General features: G+C 44.9%; 4 protein-coding genes across 22 annotated transcripts in view; all 4 read left to right on the top strand.

The window, feature by feature from the left end:
- LOC100679586 overlaps positions 1 to 7,973 on the top strand; it is a 34,341-nt gene extending 26,368 nt beyond the window's left edge. For 8 of the 13 annotated variants that reach the window (XM_031927533.1, XM_031927535.1, XM_031927532.1 and 5 more), the window contains 4 exons: positions 4,462 to 4,675; positions 4,754 to 4,925; positions 5,001 to 5,779; positions 6,928 to 7,973. In XM_031927533.1, the coding sequence (XP_031783393.1) occupies positions 4,462 to 4,675; positions 4,754 to 4,925; positions 5,001 to 5,779; positions 6,928 to 7,123 (1,361 nt within the window). In that variant the 3' untranslated portion in view covers positions 7,124 to 7,973. The remainder of the gene's footprint in view (positions 1 to 4,461; positions 4,676 to 4,753; positions 4,926 to 5,000; positions 5,780 to 6,927) is intronic. The other 5 variants (XM_031927541.1, XM_031927538.1, XM_031927540.1 and 2 more) reach the window with 5 other exon arrangements.
- Positions 7,974 to 11,798: 3,825 nt separating this feature from the next.
- LOC100122641 (kynurenine/alpha-aminoadipate aminotransferase, mitochondrial) lies at positions 11,799 to 15,618 on the top strand. Its single transcript, XM_031927528.2, has 7 exons — positions 11,799 to 13,653; positions 13,750 to 13,915; positions 14,004 to 14,190; positions 14,261 to 14,377; positions 14,504 to 14,954; positions 15,035 to 15,246; positions 15,337 to 15,618. Exons 1-7 carry the CDS (start codon positions 13,377 to 13,379, stop codon positions 15,409 to 15,411), a joined length of 1,485 nt encoding a protein of 494 aa, XP_031783388.1. The 5' UTR covers positions 11,799 to 13,376; the 3' UTR covers positions 15,412 to 15,618.
- A 216-nt stretch (positions 15,619 to 15,834) lies between these two features.
- On the top strand, positions 15,835 to 17,506 carry LOC100679520 (zinc finger protein 888). The gene is made up of 4 exons (XM_003426350.5): positions 15,835 to 16,212; positions 16,301 to 16,404; positions 16,477 to 16,805; positions 16,890 to 17,506. Exons 1-4 carry the CDS (start codon positions 16,066 to 16,068, stop codon positions 17,363 to 17,365), a joined length of 1,056 nt encoding a protein of 351 aa, XP_003426398.1. The 5' UTR covers positions 15,835 to 16,065; the 3' UTR covers positions 17,366 to 17,506.
- Positions 17,507 to 17,691: 185 nt separating this feature from the next.
- On the top strand, positions 17,692 to 21,758 carry LOC100122617 (protein king tubby 1). 7 transcript variants are annotated; one of them, XM_008208233.4, is made up of 7 exons: positions 17,692 to 17,958; positions 18,562 to 18,685; positions 18,783 to 18,884; positions 18,977 to 19,302; positions 19,396 to 19,744; positions 19,822 to 19,974; positions 20,061 to 21,758. In XM_008208233.4, exons 1-7 carry the CDS (start codon positions 17,917 to 17,919, stop codon positions 20,192 to 20,194), a joined length of 1,230 nt encoding a protein of 409 aa, XP_008206455.1. In that variant the 5' UTR covers positions 17,692 to 17,916; the 3' UTR covers positions 20,195 to 21,758. The 7 variants fall into 7 exon arrangements, with proteins under 7 accessions (XP_008206455.1, XP_008206456.1, XP_001606230.2 ...); XM_008208234.4 differs by having other exon boundaries at positions 17,705 to 17,958; positions 18,789 to 18,884; XM_001606180.5 differs by having other exon boundaries at positions 17,727 to 17,958; positions 18,825 to 18,884.
- Positions 21,759 to 22,014: the final 256 nt, after the last annotated feature.

Here is a 22,014-nt window from a genome sequence, read left to right as displayed (position 1 = left end):
TTTTTCTCCCAAGTTTTATATCTTCGCCCCGCTAGCTTCCGCGCTACGTGCCGGCTTCCCGACAATGCGCCTCGGACGAGTGCCGCAATGTAACGAGGGCCGAAGCAACAAGTTACATAGGAAAATCGCAGAGCTGCAACCTTACTATACCGCTGCACGCGACGCGAGCTCGCACCTCCGGCTCTCGAGACCGCCTCCACGCAGGCACGTACAGAGCCTGGCTATGGGCTATCGGCTTAGACATCTCGCTCTGCGATCTACGCTACGACTGCCAGCTGTAAAAGCTTTGAGTGCGCTACTCGTATTTCAAACTCATCGCTGAACTCGATAAAGGAATATTAGCGCAGATCTACCAGCCGATTATCGTCCCTATCTTTTAAACAGTTCGAACTACTATTGATTCTAAGCTCGATTCTACGAGCACTTGCGCACAACTGAATATTCAGTAGGAAAATCCAACAGCGGCAAGACCCACCGCTCGAGTCAATATGATTCGGACGTTAACGTGGATAGCTCTAGTTTGTAAGTGTTTTATAGCAGCGATTGCTCGCAGTGACATCCAAGACTGTTTGAGGGGCTTGACGCATTTTTCAAATTCCAGTCGAAAAATGTACCAAGGCGTCATAGTTTACGAACATGCTCAAGAGCTTGCAAGTGTCGTCGATGAAATCAGTGAAGTCGTGTGCACTAGCGTTTCTACCGTTAAAGTCGATTCTTCAGTATCACTCGAACACCCTTTCAATCAACCTCCATCTGAAAGGATCGGAAGATCAAGAACTCTTTTTGTCGTCTTCTTTTTGCAAGAGTCATTTGTTAAAGCGATGATGAAGAAACTGGAAAAAATACTGTGGACCAGCCACGGTTGCTGTTGATCTCTCTAAACGAGACGCAGGAAGACCTCTTACTCTACGCCTGGAAGAAGCAATTCATCAACGTCATTCATTTACCAGTAATCGTGAGCACCGCGCCGAAGCACCTTCGCTTCTCTAATCTATTTTCTAATTTTTCAATCGCTCAGTTCGATCCTTTCATTGATAAACGGGAAACCACTAGTTGTAACGTTCACGCCGACTGGTTTCCTGACAAGATGAAAAATTTACACGGATACTCGTTGCCCGTCGGTATGCTGAATGATCCTTCGATTTGTAATCTCGTGAGAAATTCAACAGGGCATGTCGTGAAAAAATCAGGCGTTGAAATAGAAATGCTGAACTTCCTTGCTGACGCCATGAATTTCAAAGTGAACATTAACTCCTTGGACTGGCGAAAACATTTTTGGAGCCAGAGATCCAAAAGAGAAAACCAAACTGTTTGGATACGTAGAGGAACTGCGGCTACGAAAGTTTGACCTTATCGCCAATCATCGTGTGCGGAGATATCACTGATCACTATCGTGTCTTGGTTCCCATCATCGAAATCGATTACCTCGCCACGTATCACGTACTCGGATTCATCATCGCACTCGCTTTGTTCGTTATTTTCCGAATATTTGCAAGGATTTTTTACTTCAGTAAGGATTATTGGTTCAACCTGAACATATTATCTGCAATGCTGGGCATTTCAGCTGTAGGAATGCCAAAAACTGTTCCCGAACGCATCACGTGGATCATTTTGATAGCGTCGTCGTCGCTTTATTCAGTTCATTTGGGAAACGAGTTGTTGAAGGACTCACTGAAGATAAAGAATGAAGTAGAGTTTAGTGAATTGAAGGATTTATTAAAGCACAATTTGGTTCCCATGGCTGACGAGTCTGGAGTACCAGCGGAGGGTAATTGGGAGGTCTCGGATGAGCATGGCAACCTCAAGAACATCAGTATACTTCCAACATGTTGACAAAGCATAGAAATGTTTCTTGTTTAATGGGAAGACTAGATGCAATAATAAGCTTGCATGAGTATAATTCACATAGGTAGTTGAAACAAGCCGAATATTAATTCCCAACACTTGCTACAAGTATGTATTTTGTTTTTCAGGATAAAACCAGCCATAAAGCTTATGCAGAGAAGCTTGTGGTTCTCCTTGAGAAGTATGTTGGTTAGAAAGGGCTATCCTTACTGGAGAAGCTTCGACAGAAATTTAGAATTATTGCGGCAAGCGGGGATCATCCGTGCCATAATCGATAGAGATATGAAAGAGTTCCTGAGACACATTAAAGATTCTCACGACGAGGAGAAAAACAGTTCATTGAGAGGACTAGTAAATATGTCGATCGAGTACTTTAACAAAGCTCAGGTCATCGCAACAGTGACGTTTTCCATAGAATTTTTCCTCGATCGGTTCGTTCTGTACGTGAAATCGATTGGAAAGAGAACGCTGCACGTTAAAAAAAAACGCGACGCTTCCATAATGCACGACTGCAATTACTGCGACGGCAACCTTTGTTACTTTAATCTTCTAGATAATCTAGTGAAACTTAATGTCCTTTTGCACCAGCAGATAATACAAGCGCACGTGAAATCGACCGCAGTGTAGCCTTGAATGCGCAATAAACTAATTTAAATATCTAAAGAGGCTATAATCGTTTTTATTAAACGGATCCTCGTCGGAGAGACTAGCCGGGCGTAATGAAAACTTTTCACTCGGGATCCCGGCAATCCAATCCATTTGGAGGGGTCGCCCTCTCTAAGCTCCATTTTCATCTGCATCATAACGGCCCGACCGCAGCGGCAGCGGCTAGAAGAAGGGAAAATCTCCGACTGTCTCTCCGTACACAATACTGTACACAGCGAGAGAGCGAGGCGCACACTCGGGCGGAAAACGCGCGGCCCATTCGATTATACTTATGACCCTGTCCCGTCTAATATTACACTTCTGCCGCGCATGAGACGATATTCTCTTACGCGCGAATTTGCCGGGGACGAAGCTGCTGTTGCTAAATCGCGCGGAATCCCGCAAAGCTTGCCGGACGAATTGCCCGGTATATTATTGTTGTCGTCGCTTATTGATTCGTTTGAAGAATTTCAGTGGCGCGGCATTCGCGCTTCGTTTTCATAACAGCGGATATAAGGTTTCGCCGAGCCGCGCAAATAAAGCAGCGGCATATTGAACTCGCGCGCCGAGAGGGGCGAGAAATGAAAGAAGATTGCCTCTCGAATTTCATATCCCTCGTCCTCAGCGCATCGGAAAGATGACCAAAGCCGCACCGGATCTTCGATTTCTCGGGGAAACTAATTGTGTCCCGTAAATAGAGTCGTTGAGCCGCGTAAGCGCAAAAACAAATTGATAAACTCCTCGATCGCGCTGTGCGAGCGTATGAACGATGGATGGAAGAAATAAAACAGTCGTGAAATTCACAGACTCCGGAGATATTAGGCACTCGAGAGCGAGTCGTTAAATCGAACGGGGACGCATTCGTATGCGCAGCTGGTCGTTGGACCGAGCGTCCGTCACTTAGATAATTCCGCCTTGGCGACTCGGCCGTAAATTTTAGATTTTAGAGGGGCCCCAGCTCGCGCCGCTCATCGCCAGACGGAGTCGCTGCTGCTGCTGCTGCTTCTTTACAGCCCCGTCAGACGTGAGACGCTCTCAAAGCGTCTCGATCCGGCGCCGGCACGGTTTAGGTCGCGCACGGTAATTGAATAGCAATTTGCGGGATGAATTTTCGAGAGGGAGGATTCGGCGCGCGCCGCGGACGAACTCGCGGAATCGAGTTCGAGTTGTCGCGAGCTGGCTGTATGTTGATTGGAGTAGCAAGAAGGCAGAAAGCCCGTTATTTGCTTCCCCGCGGGAGATGGGACTCGGATAACGACGAGCCGTACCTGCGCCCTCGCTTTTTCGCGGCCATCCACAGGTTGTCGCCGAGCGGCACACACGTTCGAAGTCCCGCAGTTGCGATTCGGATAAGGCGACTCGCGGGAAAAACAAAAGCAAACATACAGTGGGAAAGACGAGCGAAGTTTAGCTCTTGGAAATTCGCGAGGAAGCCGGAGGAGGTAATTTTTACTTTTAATCACCCCAGCTCCCATCAGCTCACGAGGCTCTAATTCGAGGGTAAACTTTTTAATCTCCCGCCGCGCGCCGTCCGACACAAAGTCGGATAAATAAATCTCGGCCTCGACTTTCGGCATATCCAGCAACACCTGCTTCGGGTTGCCACCGCCGCGGCGCCCGCCCGCGAGGCAGTACAGGGGGAATCAATACCCGGCCCGCCGGTGACCCCCGCGCTGCGCTGCACTTTTCCTGCTCCTGGTCGCGCGAGACTGCAAACAGCCGAAGTCCTTTCCAAGTAGGCTTTCTCGACGGAGCAACTTGTTATCTATCAATTTCGTCGCTCTACGCGGCTTCTGCATATTCGCCGGTTACGATGCACAGTTAATGGAGGAGCGCGCCAGGTTTTATCGCGGGTAATGGACAGCTGACCGGAGAGACCCGTGTTCAGTCGATCAGGCTTGAAATCGAAATGCAGATTTATTTGAGGAAAAGCATAATCGTAAGCACCAACTCTGCTCCCCCCGCGCGCAGGTATGGCGAGCGTCGGCAGCAACGCGACGGGAGCGACGACGACGGCGACGACGACGAGCACCTCCGTGCCGGAGGCGAGGCCGACGCTCAGCGAGCGCGAGCAGCTGAAAATCGAATTCTACAAGACCTACGACGTGATGACGGGCATCCGGATAGCGGCGACCCTCGGCGGCTTCTTCAGCCTCATGGTCCTGCTCGTCGTCTACAAGAGCAGGTATTGCGCTTTCCTTACACTTTCAACGACGGCGCTCGCTCGCCGACCGGGATTCAATAAAAAGGAGTGCAATGTGAGGCGCAGGTGCAAGTCGAACCGGCAGCTGCAGGACCCGCGACTGACGGCGGCCGCGGAGGCGGCCGTGGCCGAGGCCGAGGCCGAGGAGCGGGCCCTCGCCGCGGCCCTCGAGGCGATCGCCAGGCTGCCACCCAAGCCGGCGCGCGGACCCCGGAGATCGCTCTGCGTCGAGGTGAGTCCCCTTTGTCCCCCCCCCCCCCCCCCCCGATCAAGACAGCTCACGAGCCCAGCCCTTCTCTGTCCACAGCCGTTCCGCTCGCAGTACATCGAGAGGCGGCTGCCGCTGGTCGCGCCGCGGTTCGCCTCGCTCGGCGGGGGCTACGACTCGCTGCTCGCGGCCCCGGTGCGCCGCGGCAGCAGCCGCCGGCTCCGGGCGAACCGGCGCTGCAGCTCCGTCACCTGCAGCAGCACCGCCAGCAGCTACCTCGAGCGCAGGGGCTCGGCCATGGCGATGCCCTGCCTGCCGCCGCCGCCGAGCTTCCCCAGGCACGGCGCGGCCTACGAGGAGTCCTGGGAGCTCTACCACCACCCCATCGACATCCAGGTGATCCAGCCGACCCCGGAGCTCTCGCCGTGCGGCAGCGAGGCCGGCCTCTACGGCGCGCCGGCGGCCCTCCGCCAGCAGCAGCAGCAGCAGCAGCAGCGGCGCCGGCAGTACCGGCACTCGTCCTCCTACTCGTCCTCGAACGGCGCGAAGCCGAGCCCCCCGAGGCGCGCCCCCCTGGCCTCGATGGGCAGCGTCGACCCGCCGGAGCCGGACTCGCGCTCGCTCGGCTCCGACTCTGTCTTCCTGGACGAGGCCGGCCGGCGCGCGGCGCCCGACACCGAGGACGAGGTCTCGGGCTTCTCGACCGACTCGTCGGACGGGCCCGGGGGCCGGCGCAGCTTCCTCGAGGTGCCGCCGAAGAAGAAGCGACCGCCCGAAAGGTGGGACGGCTGCGCGGGCTGCGTGCCCAGGCGGCGGCGCGCCAGCCCCGCGGCCTGCCAGACTTGCATGACCATTAGCGCCTCTGTCGAAGCACCCAGGTGACGATCTTTCAGCCCGCACCCACATCTCTCACTCCGTATCTCTCTTTTCCTCTTTTCTTCACTTAAAACGATACGCCGAAGTGAATGCGAGTCTAAATGTTTAATCCAGCAATTTTCATTTGCGAATCTCGCCTGCTAAATCATTAGCATTTTAACGTGTAATTTTAATATGTATGCTAATCCGAGGTCTCCTCGGTGGCCGTATGAATCGGGAAAAGTAACAGCCCCGTCTTTCTCGTGAGCCCCCTCTATATACTCACACACACACACACACATAGATACGCAGCATTTTATTGGCAGGAAACGGCTCGCAGAGCTCCGCGCGAGCGCGGTCCATACAGGTTCAGCCTCCGCATATAAATGTGTTTTCTCTTTTCTCTCTCTCTCTCTCTCTCTCTTTTACTACAAATAGCTTCGCTGTAAATGCACTGGATTATACGGAACACCGTAGAGCCGCGCGTGTGTGTCAAGATCGATGTAAATACACGACGACGAGCTGGGTGTGCTCGAGAAAAAAGCTCGAGAAGGCGAGTTGAAAAATAACACTCCCGCCGCACAAAGGACTGCTTATGATGCTCATTTTGAGTCGCAAGTAGAACGGACCGTGCATGGCAAGACCGGCAAACATTGAGCCGAGACATTGTTTCCATCGGCACTTTTACTCATCAGTCGGGACGTATGTATTAGCCGCGCGGAATCGGACGAGAGAAAATTCTTCCACCCAGGGGACACGGCACAGACAGTCTATACACATACCAATGTAAAGTCACACGCAGGTCTTGTTCTATTCGATTAATGTGTAAATATTGAGCAGATGTGTGAATAGGAATACCTAGTTGCATTTTAGGTGTATTGATATAGAATAAAATTACTGTCTCTGTGTACATAGCACATGATAACGAAGCATAATATAGATTAACGAGACTCGCACGCGCACACACACACACACACCGATTATTAGACTGAAAAAATACATCGTCTATGTATTCATAAGTGTACGAACAAACGCGGAGGACTAAGCTTGCTGGCGGTAACCGCTCGAGCGCAGCTTTCGCAACGCGCAATTGCCGCGATCAACAAGCTTATTTCTCCACCGACTCGATCTAATCTTCTGTTTTTTGTTCTCGATCGATCGATCGCAAAAGCAGGTCTCCGGTGCTGTCGACGACGACGAGCAGCAGCCAGAACAGTGTGGGCTTGGGCGGCGGTCTGATGTCGCCGCCGTGCTCGACCTCTTCGCCGATCGAGCTGAGGCACCGGCCGAGCAGCGGACCCTCGGGGACGTCGACGGCTAGGCCATCCTCGTCACCGGCCGTCTGGTCGCAGGAGACGCTCTTCTAAGAGGCTGCTTGCTGTATCGACGACTCGCTGCTGGCTGGACGTGCTGCGCGTTGCTCGATAACATCGGAAAGAATCGATGGGGAGAAGAGAAAGTCAGTCGTGTGTGGTGGTGCTGGTGCTGCTGCTGCTGCTGGTGTGGGAAACGCGGCAATTGGAATCTCTCTTCCTCGATTGGTCCGAGCAAATCGAATCATGAATAAATCATTCCGGGCGGAAACCCTTTTCCGTTGAAAACAGTCATTTTCACTTGGAGTCAATTCATTGCTGAACGCTGACGCGAACAGGAGAATTTCAAAGAGAGGATTCGCTTTACCTCCGACGAATTGTAATTTACAATTCGTCAATTCGTGACCTGAAAAAGAGAAGCTTTCAGCCGGATTTGCCCCTCCGTCCACCCACAGAGCCGCTAGCTAACGCGATTACGGCGCGCGCGACGAGAGGCTCATTTCGCGATTGGAGAATAAGAAACAAACCTGCCCGAGAGACGATAATTAGTTTTCGCGAATAAGCGGCGCACTAGGCGTTTCTCGCACTCGGTAGTAACTAGAGGAGAACCGGTCCGATTACGCGCCGGAAAGGCGGAACAAATGAGCGCAAAAACAATGCGGCATTCATTTAAGTTTAGCGAAAAAAAAAAAGAAAAACGAAGAAAACGCCGCGTACAGAGCTTGTTCGTTCAACCGCGCAATTCCACGCTCAATTTCCCCCCCAAAATCCCCGTGCGCGCACGCGAATAATGCAGCCAGAATAAAGCTCGAAGAGAAGAGAGGCTAGCGGGAGGCGAAGCAGCTAAAAATGAAAAAAAAAAAAAAATAGCCCCGACGTTTTCTACATGCGCACACGCATGCACGAGCGGGTGGCGCAAAAATACGACTATGAAAGGAGCGCAGCAGCACCGCTAAATGAGCGGAAAAGCGCGGAGCAAAGAACTAGCCAGCCAGCGAGCGAGCCGCTCGATCGACGACGCGAAGAGTGTTTAGTTTGCAAGACAAAGAGAGTCGTGAGCTCGGGGGGGCGCCAAACTGAGACGTGTGTATAGGGGGTGGACAGAGAGAAAAAACACTGCGACGAAAGAGAATAGGGAATTATTTTTATACGAACGTGATGATAATCAAGTTTGTGAATTATACAAAGCGATGAAAAAATCCGAAAAAATCTTTTTCCAGTCGAGGCGCGCGCTACGACGTCATACTATTATATTATTATCGCCATTATTATAATTATTATCATTGTCATTGTTATTATTACAGCAGATGAAAAATAAAACTATATGTTCGCGCATAAATACAAAGACAAGTGTACACGCGAAGGAGCCTATATTATAAACGCTGCATTGAACGCAGTTTCCGAAAAGCGATAACGCGCACGATATATGTTATGCTATGGGCGAGCGGATCGAACTGAAGACACGAAAGATAAGATAAACCAATGAAATAAAAATCGTCGCTATAGCTGTAAGTTGTTGATTCGTGATTGTTAGATAAAGCAAGAAATAAGCACAAAAATAAATTCAATTATGACGGAAAAATTAATATATAGAACAAGAAAATAAAAATAAAAAACACGTAACGTAAAATGCAGAAAGTTTTCGTGGTTGAGAGTATTCAAGCAACTCTAGAAAAAGTCCGATAGAAATATGCATGATGATATATAATTAACGTAACGTTGATCGATTTTTCTGTTTCGTTCGTATGAGAATGGCTATGAGAGGGACGATAGACACTCGATGCATTAGGAAACGAACCACAGCGCTTTCAGGTTTTCCGTTTATTTTTATTTTTATGGTTGGTCATATACATTATATGTATGCACAAGTAGGAAATAGTATGCCAAACTCGTACAAATTCGGTCTTTCTATCCGACTTTTTTTACGAATGTTTTGTGCCGTTTGTTTTTTAATCGTTATCCGGGGTGACTGTTTCGGTAAAGCACGTCTTCTCGAAATGCCAATCTTAACAAAAGAGTCCTATAAAGTAAGAATAATCGCAGACATCTTGTTTTCAATAATCATTCGCTGGAACGGTCGCCCCGCATTTTTATTTAATTCGCAAAGCCAACGTACGTGAGCCTGGTGAAAGCAAAAGCAAACTAAATCCTAAATTATTAAGCGATGCGTCTAACGACAAGAATTTATATAGAAAATATAAAATCAGATATTTCTATGACATGTATATCTTATAAGAATTGTAAAGCAAAACGTTTTGAATGTGTGTGTACGTGTCTATATTTCGTCTTGTAATAATGCGCGCGCTCTCAAGGTGCACTATATACATATATAAAGAAAACAAAAGCAAAACAATGGGGTCATAGGAATTCTATAATCGAGCGGTGCTCAGGGTCAAAATATTTCGTAAAAACACTCAGTGAGACTCGACGAGCGCGAGTGAATTTTTTGCGAGGGATCGCAAACGAAAATAATTGAAACAGTTAAATGCAACGAACAGGAATCATGCTATTTAATGATGCATGAATTCGTATGCTGCAGCTTCCATATCTTTAGTTATGTCAATTCCTTCTAGGCTTACTTTTCGTTTATGATACGTTATTTTAATACAAGATGTTTGGATATTCTATGAAGGTTTTATTTGTCACTCTACTTTAACGTTTACTAAATGTTTTTATTATAATGATCATCAAAGATGCGTGTTTTTTGTAATACTGTAAAAAAAATTCGGCACAGTATGCGTCAATGATATCGCTCACGTTTGTCTATTGAGTTCAGTGAAGCCTGCACCACTCGAGCACACATGCATACCAGTACATTATCCTTTGGAAGCTGGAATGTATCGCAATTGCACAATATTTCCAGACAAGCACTTAAGCGACTGTTTTACCCAAAAAATGATGTTTGCATGGACAAATGTTTACGTTAGTTATAGGTGTACATAAACGCTGTGTAAGACGTCAAAAAAAAAGTAACGGAAATTTATCTGCGAATAAAGAAATTTATATGTTAACACATTGTAAAGGGTAAAACAACAAAGTCCAAGATAAAAAAAAAGATGAACGTCTGTTAATGTTAAATTATACACGAATCGATTCAATGGAAGGAAAATAAATGTACTCGTATATTTTCCTCACAATGAATCGTTCGGTTTCGGCCTGTAAAGGAGCTTGAACTCGCAAGTGCTGCCGAATTGCCAAATGTAACAATCAAACTGTCTATAGTCGAGGTATAAATTTAATGAAGAATAATTAAACGAAAAAAAAAATGCGCGTACCGTAGCGAGTGAGAATATAGTGAGAATGTTCGACCTTAGGAGTCATTCGCAAAACGAAGAAGAAACTTTGTAGTCTCTTTAAACAAAAAATTATAAATAACTGAACGATTACGATAAAAAAGAAACTTCCCCCGGTGCCTTCCTCCCGCACTTCTTCCATCGACTATAATATACACGCAACAATAAACGACAAAACTTTACGTCTTTATGCTCGACAACGAGACATCTTCCTAATCATACTCTTTACTCATTCTCATGTTGTATGCAACTTTCTGATATCTTCGTATATCACTCTTTAACGCTTATACGCGAACTCTCCTCATTCTTGTGGAATCTCCAGTACTATGCAGACTCTGATCAAAGATGTATGTACAGAGCCGAGGCTCACTATCTCCAGTATGTCGTATGGTGTTTGTAAATTCTTTCTATTGTCCGACTCTTAAAACACTGTGGAATATATTTTTCATAAGAAAAAAATCATTCGTTCGACGAAAGAGCTGAAAAGAGCTTGATGGACATTTCCTCGCAATTACCTGTACAAGATTGTCGTGCGTACTTGTACACCACCTAATAGAAGGCCAAAAAAAGATTTAACGAACAAATGACGAAGGTGACTCGTTCACTGTCATTGTAGACTCATCTCATAGACGGTAGTCTTAGACCTTCGTACTTTTATAATTTTTCTACTCTTTGAAGCTAGGGACTTGAAAACGAAAAGATGAATAATTCACTCCTCTGAGCTAGAATTCGCACCGATACGATAGCCGCACATTTGTACTTCAACACTTTATAGTAATCTGTCTACTTCTGTCTGAGCTAAATCTATTTAACGAAGTATTTTTCAAACTCGTCGCGACTTTTATCCAAAGCATTGTCTTGAGAAGAAGTTACACTTTCATCGTGGATCGTTTATATAGACTCCTTTTCAAAAGATCAACTATCAACACGTGCATCATCTGTGCCTTCATCCGTCGCTCTCCTATTAAACCCACTGCACATACGCACACAGTTCTTCCTACCATTGTTTCGATTCATTGTCTCGAACAACGTTCCGTGCCAAACTGACGAGTCGGGCTGCGCAGAAACCCGGACGTCACAAGGGGACATTCATAACGGCTTCGGCGTCAAAACTGAGGAGGAAAGGCTGCACTTGTTAGATGGCGTTACGATGGCGCGGCTGAATTCTAGAACAATTGATCGAAATTTAAAAAGAAAACACGCCATATCGCTTATCGTTATCAGGCAAGTGAAGCGAGACGAGAAGCGGGACGTGAAATAGAGGCAGAATCGCGTTTTTAGCGCGAAGAGAGAGAGAGAGCTCTCAAACGAGGCGCCGTTATTAAATCTATATTAAAAACGTTATAAACGAAGTATAATTAAAAGGCAAAAGGTTAAAAAGCAGTATATATATATATATATATATATATATATATATATATATATATTAAAGCAAGCAAAAAAATAAATAAAGTGGGACTTGTAATTAGACTGTAAAGTGATGTAATTAGGTGAAGCAGCAGCTGTAATCGTTAAGCGATATAACTATACCATTTTGTAAATAAACCATATTTCACAGAGCGCCAGAGGGCCGCGAACGTACAGAGCGAAGTATATTGTAAAAAGGAATTGCAGAGGACACGCGCGGCTGGTTTAATTTCTGGCATGAGTGCGAGAACGTTTTATGTACACAAGGGCGACAAGTAAGCGCACGGTGCGAAACGGCCTCGAAAGTTAAGGAGGAAAGACTAAGGAATCGGAGGCACCCCGAGCGCGATGCAGCTCATCTGCGGGTTATTATTATTCTTATTCTTATTATTATTATTATTATATGCGTAATGTAACAGAGCTCTGTAAATTTTTCGTAAAGGGGCTTGCTGGGTTATTGTCGCGCACGTACCTCGTCAAAGGGAAAGTATGTTACAGGGAAAAGTTGTCGTGGCGTGTCAGCTTGTTGGCTAAAAAGTGAAGTAGGCTTTCAGTAGATGATTGTATATTTGTTAAAAGGAAGGAGGCGTGAAAGAGAGAAATAGCGTTATGCGCGAGGTGCAAGCCACTATAAGAAGCTGTCAGCTTTGATTTTGAACTCGATTAGAATACAACTGTTATATCGGGCAATTATGTACGAAGGAGAGAAAATAAAAGTTCTGTTTTCAGTTACATACGATGCAAGCTGAGGAATGCCTTCTCCTCCTTTCTCGTACCTTGACATCTTCGCGAAGATCGCATCTCACACTCGTATTTTTGTATTGTTCCCGGAAACTGTGTCGGCGTTCTTTCGTATACGAGCGGGCCGAGATACGAGAGCGCGTGTATATAGATTCGCTGCAGCACGCGGGAGCGAAGGTCTCGTTCGACGCCGCGAGCGAACTATACATAATTCAATCGCGGCCGCCGAGCGATTTCGACAGGCCGATAAAGCAGCGATATGACAGACACGCGCACACCCGATTCGAGCGAGATATATATATATATAGCACTGGCATGTTATTCGACAAAACAATAAAGCTAGCGAGAATTCATAATGGGAATCACCACAAGTAAAAGTAACTGGTGGAGCTCAAGGTGCGCAACAATACAATGTACTATATGGATTATACAGACTGTAAACGCGCTCGCCTAAGATGAACATTGAAAATACAATCGTATAAAAACTGGCGTTCGCTCGAGGCGTGTTATGACGAATTGGAATAAATGTTACAAATATGTTTAAAGCGCTACCTCGTTTACTTTATTTCTCTACCGCCGCCACTTGCTTTACATTTTTATCCGATTGCTTTGTTCATATTTATACTCATGATTTGCATGCGATGTGCACGATTGCAAGATAAAGCGATAAGTGCATCGCAGAGCGTCTGGGGAAGCAATTATTTTTACGTTTCTCTCATTAAAATCCACGTGACTCGCACGTTCTGCTGATTTTTATTCAACATTGCGCTCGTATTGAGTGAAGCAACGGGACGGGCTGGCAAATCTTATTGACCAAGAGAAGCGGTGACGCACCGGCCACTTATACGAGTGTAGAATAGAAAACGATGGAGAGGGAAAACAACTCGTTTTGTAACTCGTCGAAAAATAAGATACCGCTCTCGTTTGAGATAAAGAGAGGAGAAAGAGCCGCAGTGGAGGCCTGCGAACGTCGCGAGAGTGCTGGAGTGCCCTCAACTACAACAGCAACTAGAGCGGAATCGAATCTCGAAAAATTCTGTATAAATAATGCGCAAATGGTGAGAAAAAAGTGTATCATGGACTACGGCAAATTCATGACGGAGATCAGTAAGCGGCGGAAGCCCAATCTCATTCGGCAGCTCAGTGAGTAATAGAATAGTTATAGGAGAAAATAATAAAATGTATAATATTACAATTTTTCACTTTAATCGTTATTTATCCGCATTATTTTTCCTCCAGCTGAAGCCTACATGAAGAATCCAGACGCCCTGTTCTTCGCCGGCGGACTGCCGAATCCCCAAATGTTCCCCTTCAAGGAGATTTCCGTCACCTACAGCGGGGGCACTCGGATGAAACTGGAGAATAAGGATCTCGTCTCGGCCCTTCAATACGGACAGACGCAAGGGTATCGAAGCCGTTATAACTTTATAAAGTCGATCAGAACGCGGAACAGCATAGAATCCAGTTGAAAGAATTTGTTCTGCCCTACACAGACACCCGCCGTTGCTGAAAAAGTGGCGCGAGCTCCAGTCAAAGTGGCACTCGCCGCCGTACAGCGAGTGGGACGTGCACTTCGTAACCGGCTCGATGGACGGCTGCAGCAAAATATTCGAGCTGCTGATCGAGGAGGGCAGCCCCGTGATGCTCCAGACGCCGACCTACACCGGCATCCTCGGCGCGGTAAACCTATAACGCGGTATCCATTACGCGACCTATACGAGAGTATGCCAATGCGGCTGGTTGTTCACAGGCGATGCCGATGCAGCCCCACATCGTACCGATCGAGATGGACGAGGACGGGGTCCTGCCGGAGGACATCTCCAAGGCCTGCGAGGAGCGGCTCAAGAGCGGCAAGCCTCTGCCCAAGGTATCGTATATACTCGCGCGTCGACTGCGAGGACTGACCGATCGGAGCTAGTGCACTGCTTTCCTACTGCGATTATAAGTAGTACAGAGTCGAAAATGTAAAAGCGTTCGTCTACTCTGCGCGCAGTTCCTGTACGTCAACCCGACTGGCGCGAATCCAGTTGGAACGGTCTACAGCAACGAGCGCAAGGAGGAGATCTACAAGCTGGCCCAGAAATACGACTTTCTCATCCTCGAGGACGACGCCTACTATTTCCTGCACTTCCTCGACGAGCAGCCCAGGTCCTTCCTCTCGCTGGACGTCGACGGGAGGGTTCTCAGGCTGGACTCCTTCAGCAAGATCTTGAGCGCGGGAATCAGGCTCGGAGTGGTCACGGGGCCCAAGCCGTTGCTCCAGAAGATAGGACTGCACCTGGCCTGCTCCACCCTGCACCCCTCCTCGCTCTCGCAGGTGCTGGTCTGCAAGCTCCTCGAGGCCTGGAGCGACGACGACTTGAGCGCTCACTTCGCCGAGATACGGAGATTCTATCGCGACAAGCGCGACCTCATGCTCAAGGTCGTCGAGAAGCATTTCACAGGTAGGCTCCTCCTCCCCCTCCTCCTCCCCCTCCTCTGATCGCTAGGGTGTCTGCAACTAAGACCCGACGACATTTCCCAGGCATCGCGGAGTGGTCGGCACCGAAGGGCGGCATGTTCCTGTGGATGAAGGTCAGCGTTATGGAGGACGTCTACGACCTAGTGATGAATACCTGCGTGCCCCAGGGCGTCTTCGTGCTGCCGGGTCACGCCTTCTACGTCGAGGGAACGAGCAAGCCCTGCCCTTACCTACGTATCTGCTACAGCCAAGCTCAACCCGACGACGTGGAAGAGGTATAGCGTTATATAATAGATAACTCTTACGTTCGCCACTGACTCGGTTCACGAGACTCGACGGTATCTATGAACGCTTTTTGTCAACAGGGATTAGCCAAATTAGCAGCGCTGATTAGACAGGTGGCAAAAAAGGGAGACGAGCCAGTGATCAACGGAGCTTGAACATTCGATTCGAACAGCGCTCGCCGGAAAACAAAAAACAAACAGCTGTGATAACAATGCGCGTACGCACATTCCTAGCTGCTAACCAGTCGAGTTCGGATGAAATTTAGTACTTAAATCTATTATGATTCATTTACAAACTAATTGTAGTTTGTTTTTTTTTTATACCTGTTGTACTGTGCTGAGAAATAAATCGCATTTAATTTATCCCTACCAAAACATGACTTATCCTGCGGACCAAGGCGAAGACAAATAGAAAAGAATAAAGTATATAACTTACCGCGCGGGTAGTCCACTGGAGTAGAATTTAAAAAACACGGTCCAAAAGTATAATGTGTATCGTGAGCCGATAAGGAAGAAAACTTGCGAACGCGGGTCTGCAGGGCTGCACGCTACTGCATTCCCTATAACTAAATTCTCTACAGAGCATATTATATAGATACCTATTCTATAATCTATATCCGTACCGCAGGGAAAAGTCAAAACACGTGTTTTGATAGTAGATTTAGAATATAATTTGTTCGCTGACTCGCTTGCAATCCGGATCGCCAGTCACAGGCCATAGACACTTGAACCAGTTTTACAGATTTTTCAAGTGACCAATGAACGACAATAATACCTAAGAAGTTATAACCAAGAAAAGTGGCTTTCACGATGGAATCCGATTCGAACTATGAACCGGAGCCCGAAGAGATCGCGGAAACAAACAAAAAACCGCACAAGTGCGAATATCCTGGGTGTACTGCTGCATTTTCCAGACCTTCTCGCCTCGAACAACATTTGATGGTTCATCAAAACAAGGCACGTACGCGCCCATTTTGACTTCATCAGTTTCTAAGATTCCGTCGCAATAATTGATACTTACCTAGCTTTACGATTACTTTTCTAGAGGCCATACAAGTGTAAACAAGAAGGATGCGACAAGGCATACAGTAATCCATCACACTTGAAACGTCATGCACAATCTCACAGTGAAATTGCAAAAACTTACAGGTAAGCACGTTGAATTGATTTTACGATTGTATTACAAGAACTATCAATTCTCAAAAAAGGTTTAAATTGCAGCTGTTGCGTATGCTCCGTTAAAATCAGTACATTAAGTAACTTGAAACGCCACTACAACCGAGCCCACAATACTGAACGAGAACTGCACTGCATGGAATGCAACGTATATTTTAGAAAGAAAAATCGTTATGAAGAGCACATGGCAGCTCACAAACACGAGTCTAAGTATAAATGTGGTATCTGCGAAAAAGAATATCTAAGCCACACAAAGCTCAAAAAACACCAGGAAATTCATAATAAAATTTACGAATGTCCCATTGAAAACTGCCCAAAAACTTTTACAAAATGGGCACTTATGATAAAGCACAAAAGAAAAGAACACATTAATAGTAAGCGACTGTTAGCCCTAAAATTTGTTGCTTCTTTTTTAAATTACACATTGCCTCTTAACAGAAAAATAAAATTTATTTCAGAGTATCCATGTCCAGAATGTGGAAAGGAGTTTCTAACTAAGGCTTGTTTGAGGCTTCACGCTGAAGTTCATTCAGAAGATAGACCAGCTATACCGTGTCCATATGAAAAATGCACTCGTCTTTACTACTTCAAAAGGAATCTAGATCAGCACATTCGCAGAAAACACAACGGTCAAAAGTTCATTTGTGACATATGCAACAGATGCCTATCTACAAAACAGAAATTGCAAAACCATATGATCGCACAACACCTATCTGAAAAGAAACCCTTCAAAAGGAAACCTCCAGCACCTAGAAAAGATACTGGACAAGCTAGGAGATCTGCGTTATCTGAACTCACTGGTCTTTATTTGTCTGTCAAGGCTGAAGTACAACTGATGAAGAGAAATCCTACAGCGTTACTGAGAGACGCGATGGTCGAGGAATCGGTCTCAGAAGATGACAGAGTTTCCGATACAAGTGCCAAAGGTGCCTAAACGTTATGACCTAGATTATGAAATTTGCAGCTTCTATCTGCCTAAAATAAGAATGTACAATATAAAGACTGTTCTATATGTATAAGCATCGGTTAGACGAAAAATAACCAAATAAACGAGTTATCTATTTTTCTCCAAAAATTTGAATTTACAGTCGCGCGCGCTCCAGGCCGAAACATCCCTAAGAGTTCCAGCAAAAATCCCCACTTCTCCATTGTATAATGCATCGCAAAGCCGAGTATATTATATATATGTATGTATATGCTAGATCGCTAGCTGGCGGCCGGTAGTAGGGGGTGAGGTGCGAGCGACGGTTGCCTAGGCATCGGCGCGCGCGCGCGCGCGCAGCTCGCGGGGATAACGGCTATGCAGTACGTGTATTTGACGTAAAGCGTAAACAAACTCACTCGCAGCCAGCAGTCGTCCCAGCGTATACGAGAGAATCGCAGCAACGGGCAACGGGCCGTCTCCCGAGGCGACGACGGAACGCCACACACTCGCGTGCGCGTCTTGTGCGGTTCACGCTACTGGCTTCTACGATATTCGCGAGGATGACGTCGCTGGACCTGAGACAGCAGAAGCTCGAGCAACAGGTGAGGCAGATTTTCGCGGAAAACCGCGCCAGAGAGATGAGAGAAAGAGTAGAGAGGAAAGTTCGCGTAGCCGCGCGTGCAGGCTGTATAGGTATAAGGCACAGCTCCATAAGCGGGCGCGCACGCGACACGACCTCCTCCAACCCCCTATGCTATGCGCGATGCGCTGCTATAACCTTTCCTTTCACTGCGACTGCACTCTGACTAATGCACCTCGAACAGTCGATTATTCGAGATACACGCTACTCCCCTACGCCCGCTACCTACACGCAAACCTACTTCCGCGGGCGACGCGATTATTTTTCTCGCTGCGGGCTGAGATATATGAGTATGTTTACACATTATGCACAGTATAGAATAATAATCTCCGTGCCAATGTTCTATGCAGTTGAGAGACGAGCGCATTTTCAATCGGTCGATTGCTCCAATTTGACACGCTAATCAACTGCTAAACATTTTGATGCTTTCTTTCGCGTCGAACGAATTGCAATTGTAAATAGACCTGGTCAATAATTCAGAAGAACATTAAAGTTTGGTTGTCAACTCAGTCCGGAGGCAATTATTCAGACAGTATGAAATATTCATGTGCATTTTTTATTCCAGAGGCAGCTGATTGCTCAAAAAATGAAGCAGAAGAGACAGACCGGAGCTGGTGGAATGGTGCAGGCTTCCAACGTATCCAGTGCTGGACTTACTGGTCGTACAGCATGGCAAAATGATTCACATGGTATGAGACTGCTTAATTGGCTCAGTGGCACACATATTATCCCAACTTTTTTTTTCTTTCGCAATACACTGCTGGCAAATAGTTATTTGAGCATTAGTTGCAGGTTACGATGGACCTTTACGATACAGTATCTTTCCAGGTAACCCAGATACAAGTACACTACCTGGAAATAGGACTATGGAGACTGATGGAACTACAGGTATTAGCTGTCATTTGCTTATTCAATATGTATCTAAGGGCTAATGATGAGCTTGTGTTTGTATTATATTTATTCTCTGCATTTCCTCACAGATGTTAGTAGTGAAGGTGTTTTTTACGATGGAGCAGATGAAGAATCTTCTCCAGTGGAGCTTCTATCCCCAACAGAAACACTTGCATGTGCATCTCCTCTTAGAGTGGCACCATCAGATGGACCTATGACAGTCTATAACAGAGATAATCATTCTTCGAGTCCAGAGTTGGAAGGAAATGTTGAGGGAAACATTGAACAGTTTGTGTTACAACCAGCTAATAAGAAAATGCATTACAAATGCCGTATAACAAGAGATAGAAAAGGAATGGATCGTGGATTTTACCCAACATATTTCCTTCATTTAGAACGGGACTATGGCAAAAAGGTAACCACATGCTCAAAAAATGCGCTATGTTATGTTAATGGTTTAGACTTTTCAAAAACATTTGTCAATCATCGCTTTTTGATATTGTTAAAGGTATTCCTCTTAGCTGGGCGTAAGAGGAAAAGAAGTAAGACTAGTAACTACTTAATATCTACTGATCCAACTGATCTATCTCGAGGCGGCGAGGCCTTCGTCGGCAAATTGAGATCAAATTTGTTGGGGACTCAGTTCACTATATACGACAACGGTTACTCTCAATTGAAAGATGATAAACGAGAAGAGCGCCGTTCTCATCCCAGACAGGAGCTCGCTGCTGTGATATACGATACAAACGTTTTGGGATTTAAAGGGCCACGTAAAATGACTGTTATCATTCCAGGCATGACACCGGATCAAAAACGAGTCGAGATATGTCCTCGAGATGAATCTGAAACTTTATTAGGTAACTATTTGACTATTATCCATTTGGCCTTGTACTGATTTAAAGCTCAAAGTAATACAAAATGGTTTTAATTTTAGAATGTTACAAGTCGAAAAATATGGATAATCTCATAGAATTGCATAATAAAACACCAGTATGGAATGATGACACGCAATCGTATGTCCTCAATTTCCATGGTCGCGTCACACAGGCTTCAGTTAAAAACTTTCAAGTAGTTCACGATACCGACGGTGAGTTTCAATGCTTTACTTAATATTAAGATTCCAAGAAACCTCGTTTAAAATTATTAATAATGGAACGCGTTGAAATGTTTCAGTGGATTACGTTGTTATGCAGTTCGGCCGCGTAGCAGAAGATGTGTTTACAATGGATTATCGATTTCCTCTGTGCGCGCTTCAAGCGTTTGCTATAGCTCTCAGTAGTTTCGACAGTAAACTAGCATGCGAATAATACGCTTCAAAGAGATGTAAGGCATGAGTCCATATAACTGAACGCGACACGCGACAGACAATCATTTTTAAACGATTTGCTCAGCTTTAAAAGTTGTACAGTTGCAAATTGTGCAAATGCCATATCAGCTGTCGATCTAATCGAAAACGACAAATGAACGGGCCAAACGAAGGCCCTGTAGAATTGTAAAAAAATATTATGTACAGTCGACGTATCGCGTTTGGATGTAGGAGATTCCGTGATAAATCTCATTATATCTTTGTCACGGTTTTACGAACAATGTTTGTCTCACGAATCTATAAAGATAAATCAAATGGTTTTTGCGCGTAAATTGTTCATATCGTAAAACTGTAAATCATTAAGAAAAAGAGTAGGAAAAATCGATGCCTATAATTTTATTTTTAATGTAGGTTTTTTATGCGGAATAATGTAGATAATGATTTTTATCATTTTATTGGTCAATTATATTTTTACATAAAAAAAAAAAATTAAAATAAAAAAAAACATACAAAATAGTCAAGAAAGCTTGGTTTTGTTTTAAAATACTTCATCATAAAAAAACTATTTTATTACTTGACGAATTTAGATTTTACGCATCAGATAATCATCTAGGTTATTGTCAGGCTATAATGTAAGGTCAATTGGTTTATATTTATAAATGAGACATAAAATTGTGCAATGCTCTTTGATGACGTAAACAGAGGTTTGCTTAAAATTTGAACTTTGAAGCCACGATTAAGCTTTACAGAAACTACCGGTCAATTTTCATAATGACAAATGAATTTGTCTATTGTATGTTATACATAAAAGAATGGTCTTTATGTGTTCAATTCAAAATATAAAGTAAAAAATGGATAAAGCGAATTGCCGCATTACTGATGTAGTGCGACCACATTACAGTATTATTTGTAGAAAGCGAGACATCAAGCAGCATTTTTTATAGGATAAATTCGAAGATCTTGAAGAATCGTACTTAATTAACTTTAGAACTGATCTTTGAGCACGGATATTGTATATTGAACGATGTGAGAGGCGGCTAGTTACACCCGCGTAATAATTTTAATAGAATGAAAGTCAGAATTGTGAGAAAAGGTTTGAAATAAGAAAAGGATTGACTGCTACATGAGTTATGTATGTATGTATGTTGTTACAAAATGGCAACTTAAACACGTTAGCTAATTGTCAACAGAATAAAGCAGCATCCCACTAACTTTATCACAGATTCAAAATGCATTTGTCTATTTTTAATAAGCAATCGATGTATTCATGTCTTTCAAACAAACGAAAAATATTGTGTATCAAGATTTTTTCGTAATAATGATTTCATCGCATGTATATTGAGACATCTTATTTAATTGCGCATTACTTGATCATATACCATAATCCACAAGCAATACAGCAAACGAAAAGAAATATGGCATTCCATGTGTCTAGTCCAACAAAAAGTTACAGATGACAGGAATTAATGAAATATTTTGCAGTAGTTTTTCTTGTGTTACGTATCGATAATCTGAAGACATTAGGCACTCTGTTTTTGGAATAATAAACTTTTTTTTCACAATCATTCAGCTTGTTTTACTAGAACCAATTCTTACGTTTATAATTTTGGAAGTAGGATGAAATGCAGAACGATTATAATTTAAAATTTAATTTAATTTTTATTGTTATACAATATAATCTCAAAAAACAAATTATTAAAAACAACAGGGATTACAATGTAAGCGTTTCCATTCTTTTATACACAGATGTTTCCAATACATGAAACAGTTACATACGCTTTGCAAGCTGATATAATTTGAACACGTATTTTTTGTTCACGA

The sequence above is a fragment of the Nasonia vitripennis genome, chromosome 3, assembly GCF_009193385.2.
Source record: "Nasonia vitripennis strain AsymCx chromosome 3, Nvit_psr_1.1, whole genome shotgun sequence".
NCBI lineage: Eukaryota > Metazoa > Arthropoda > Insecta > Hymenoptera > Pteromalidae > Nasonia > Nasonia vitripennis.
The sequence above is the reverse complement of the archived record's forward strand: the minus strand, read 5'-3'. Positions and strand labels throughout refer to the sequence as shown.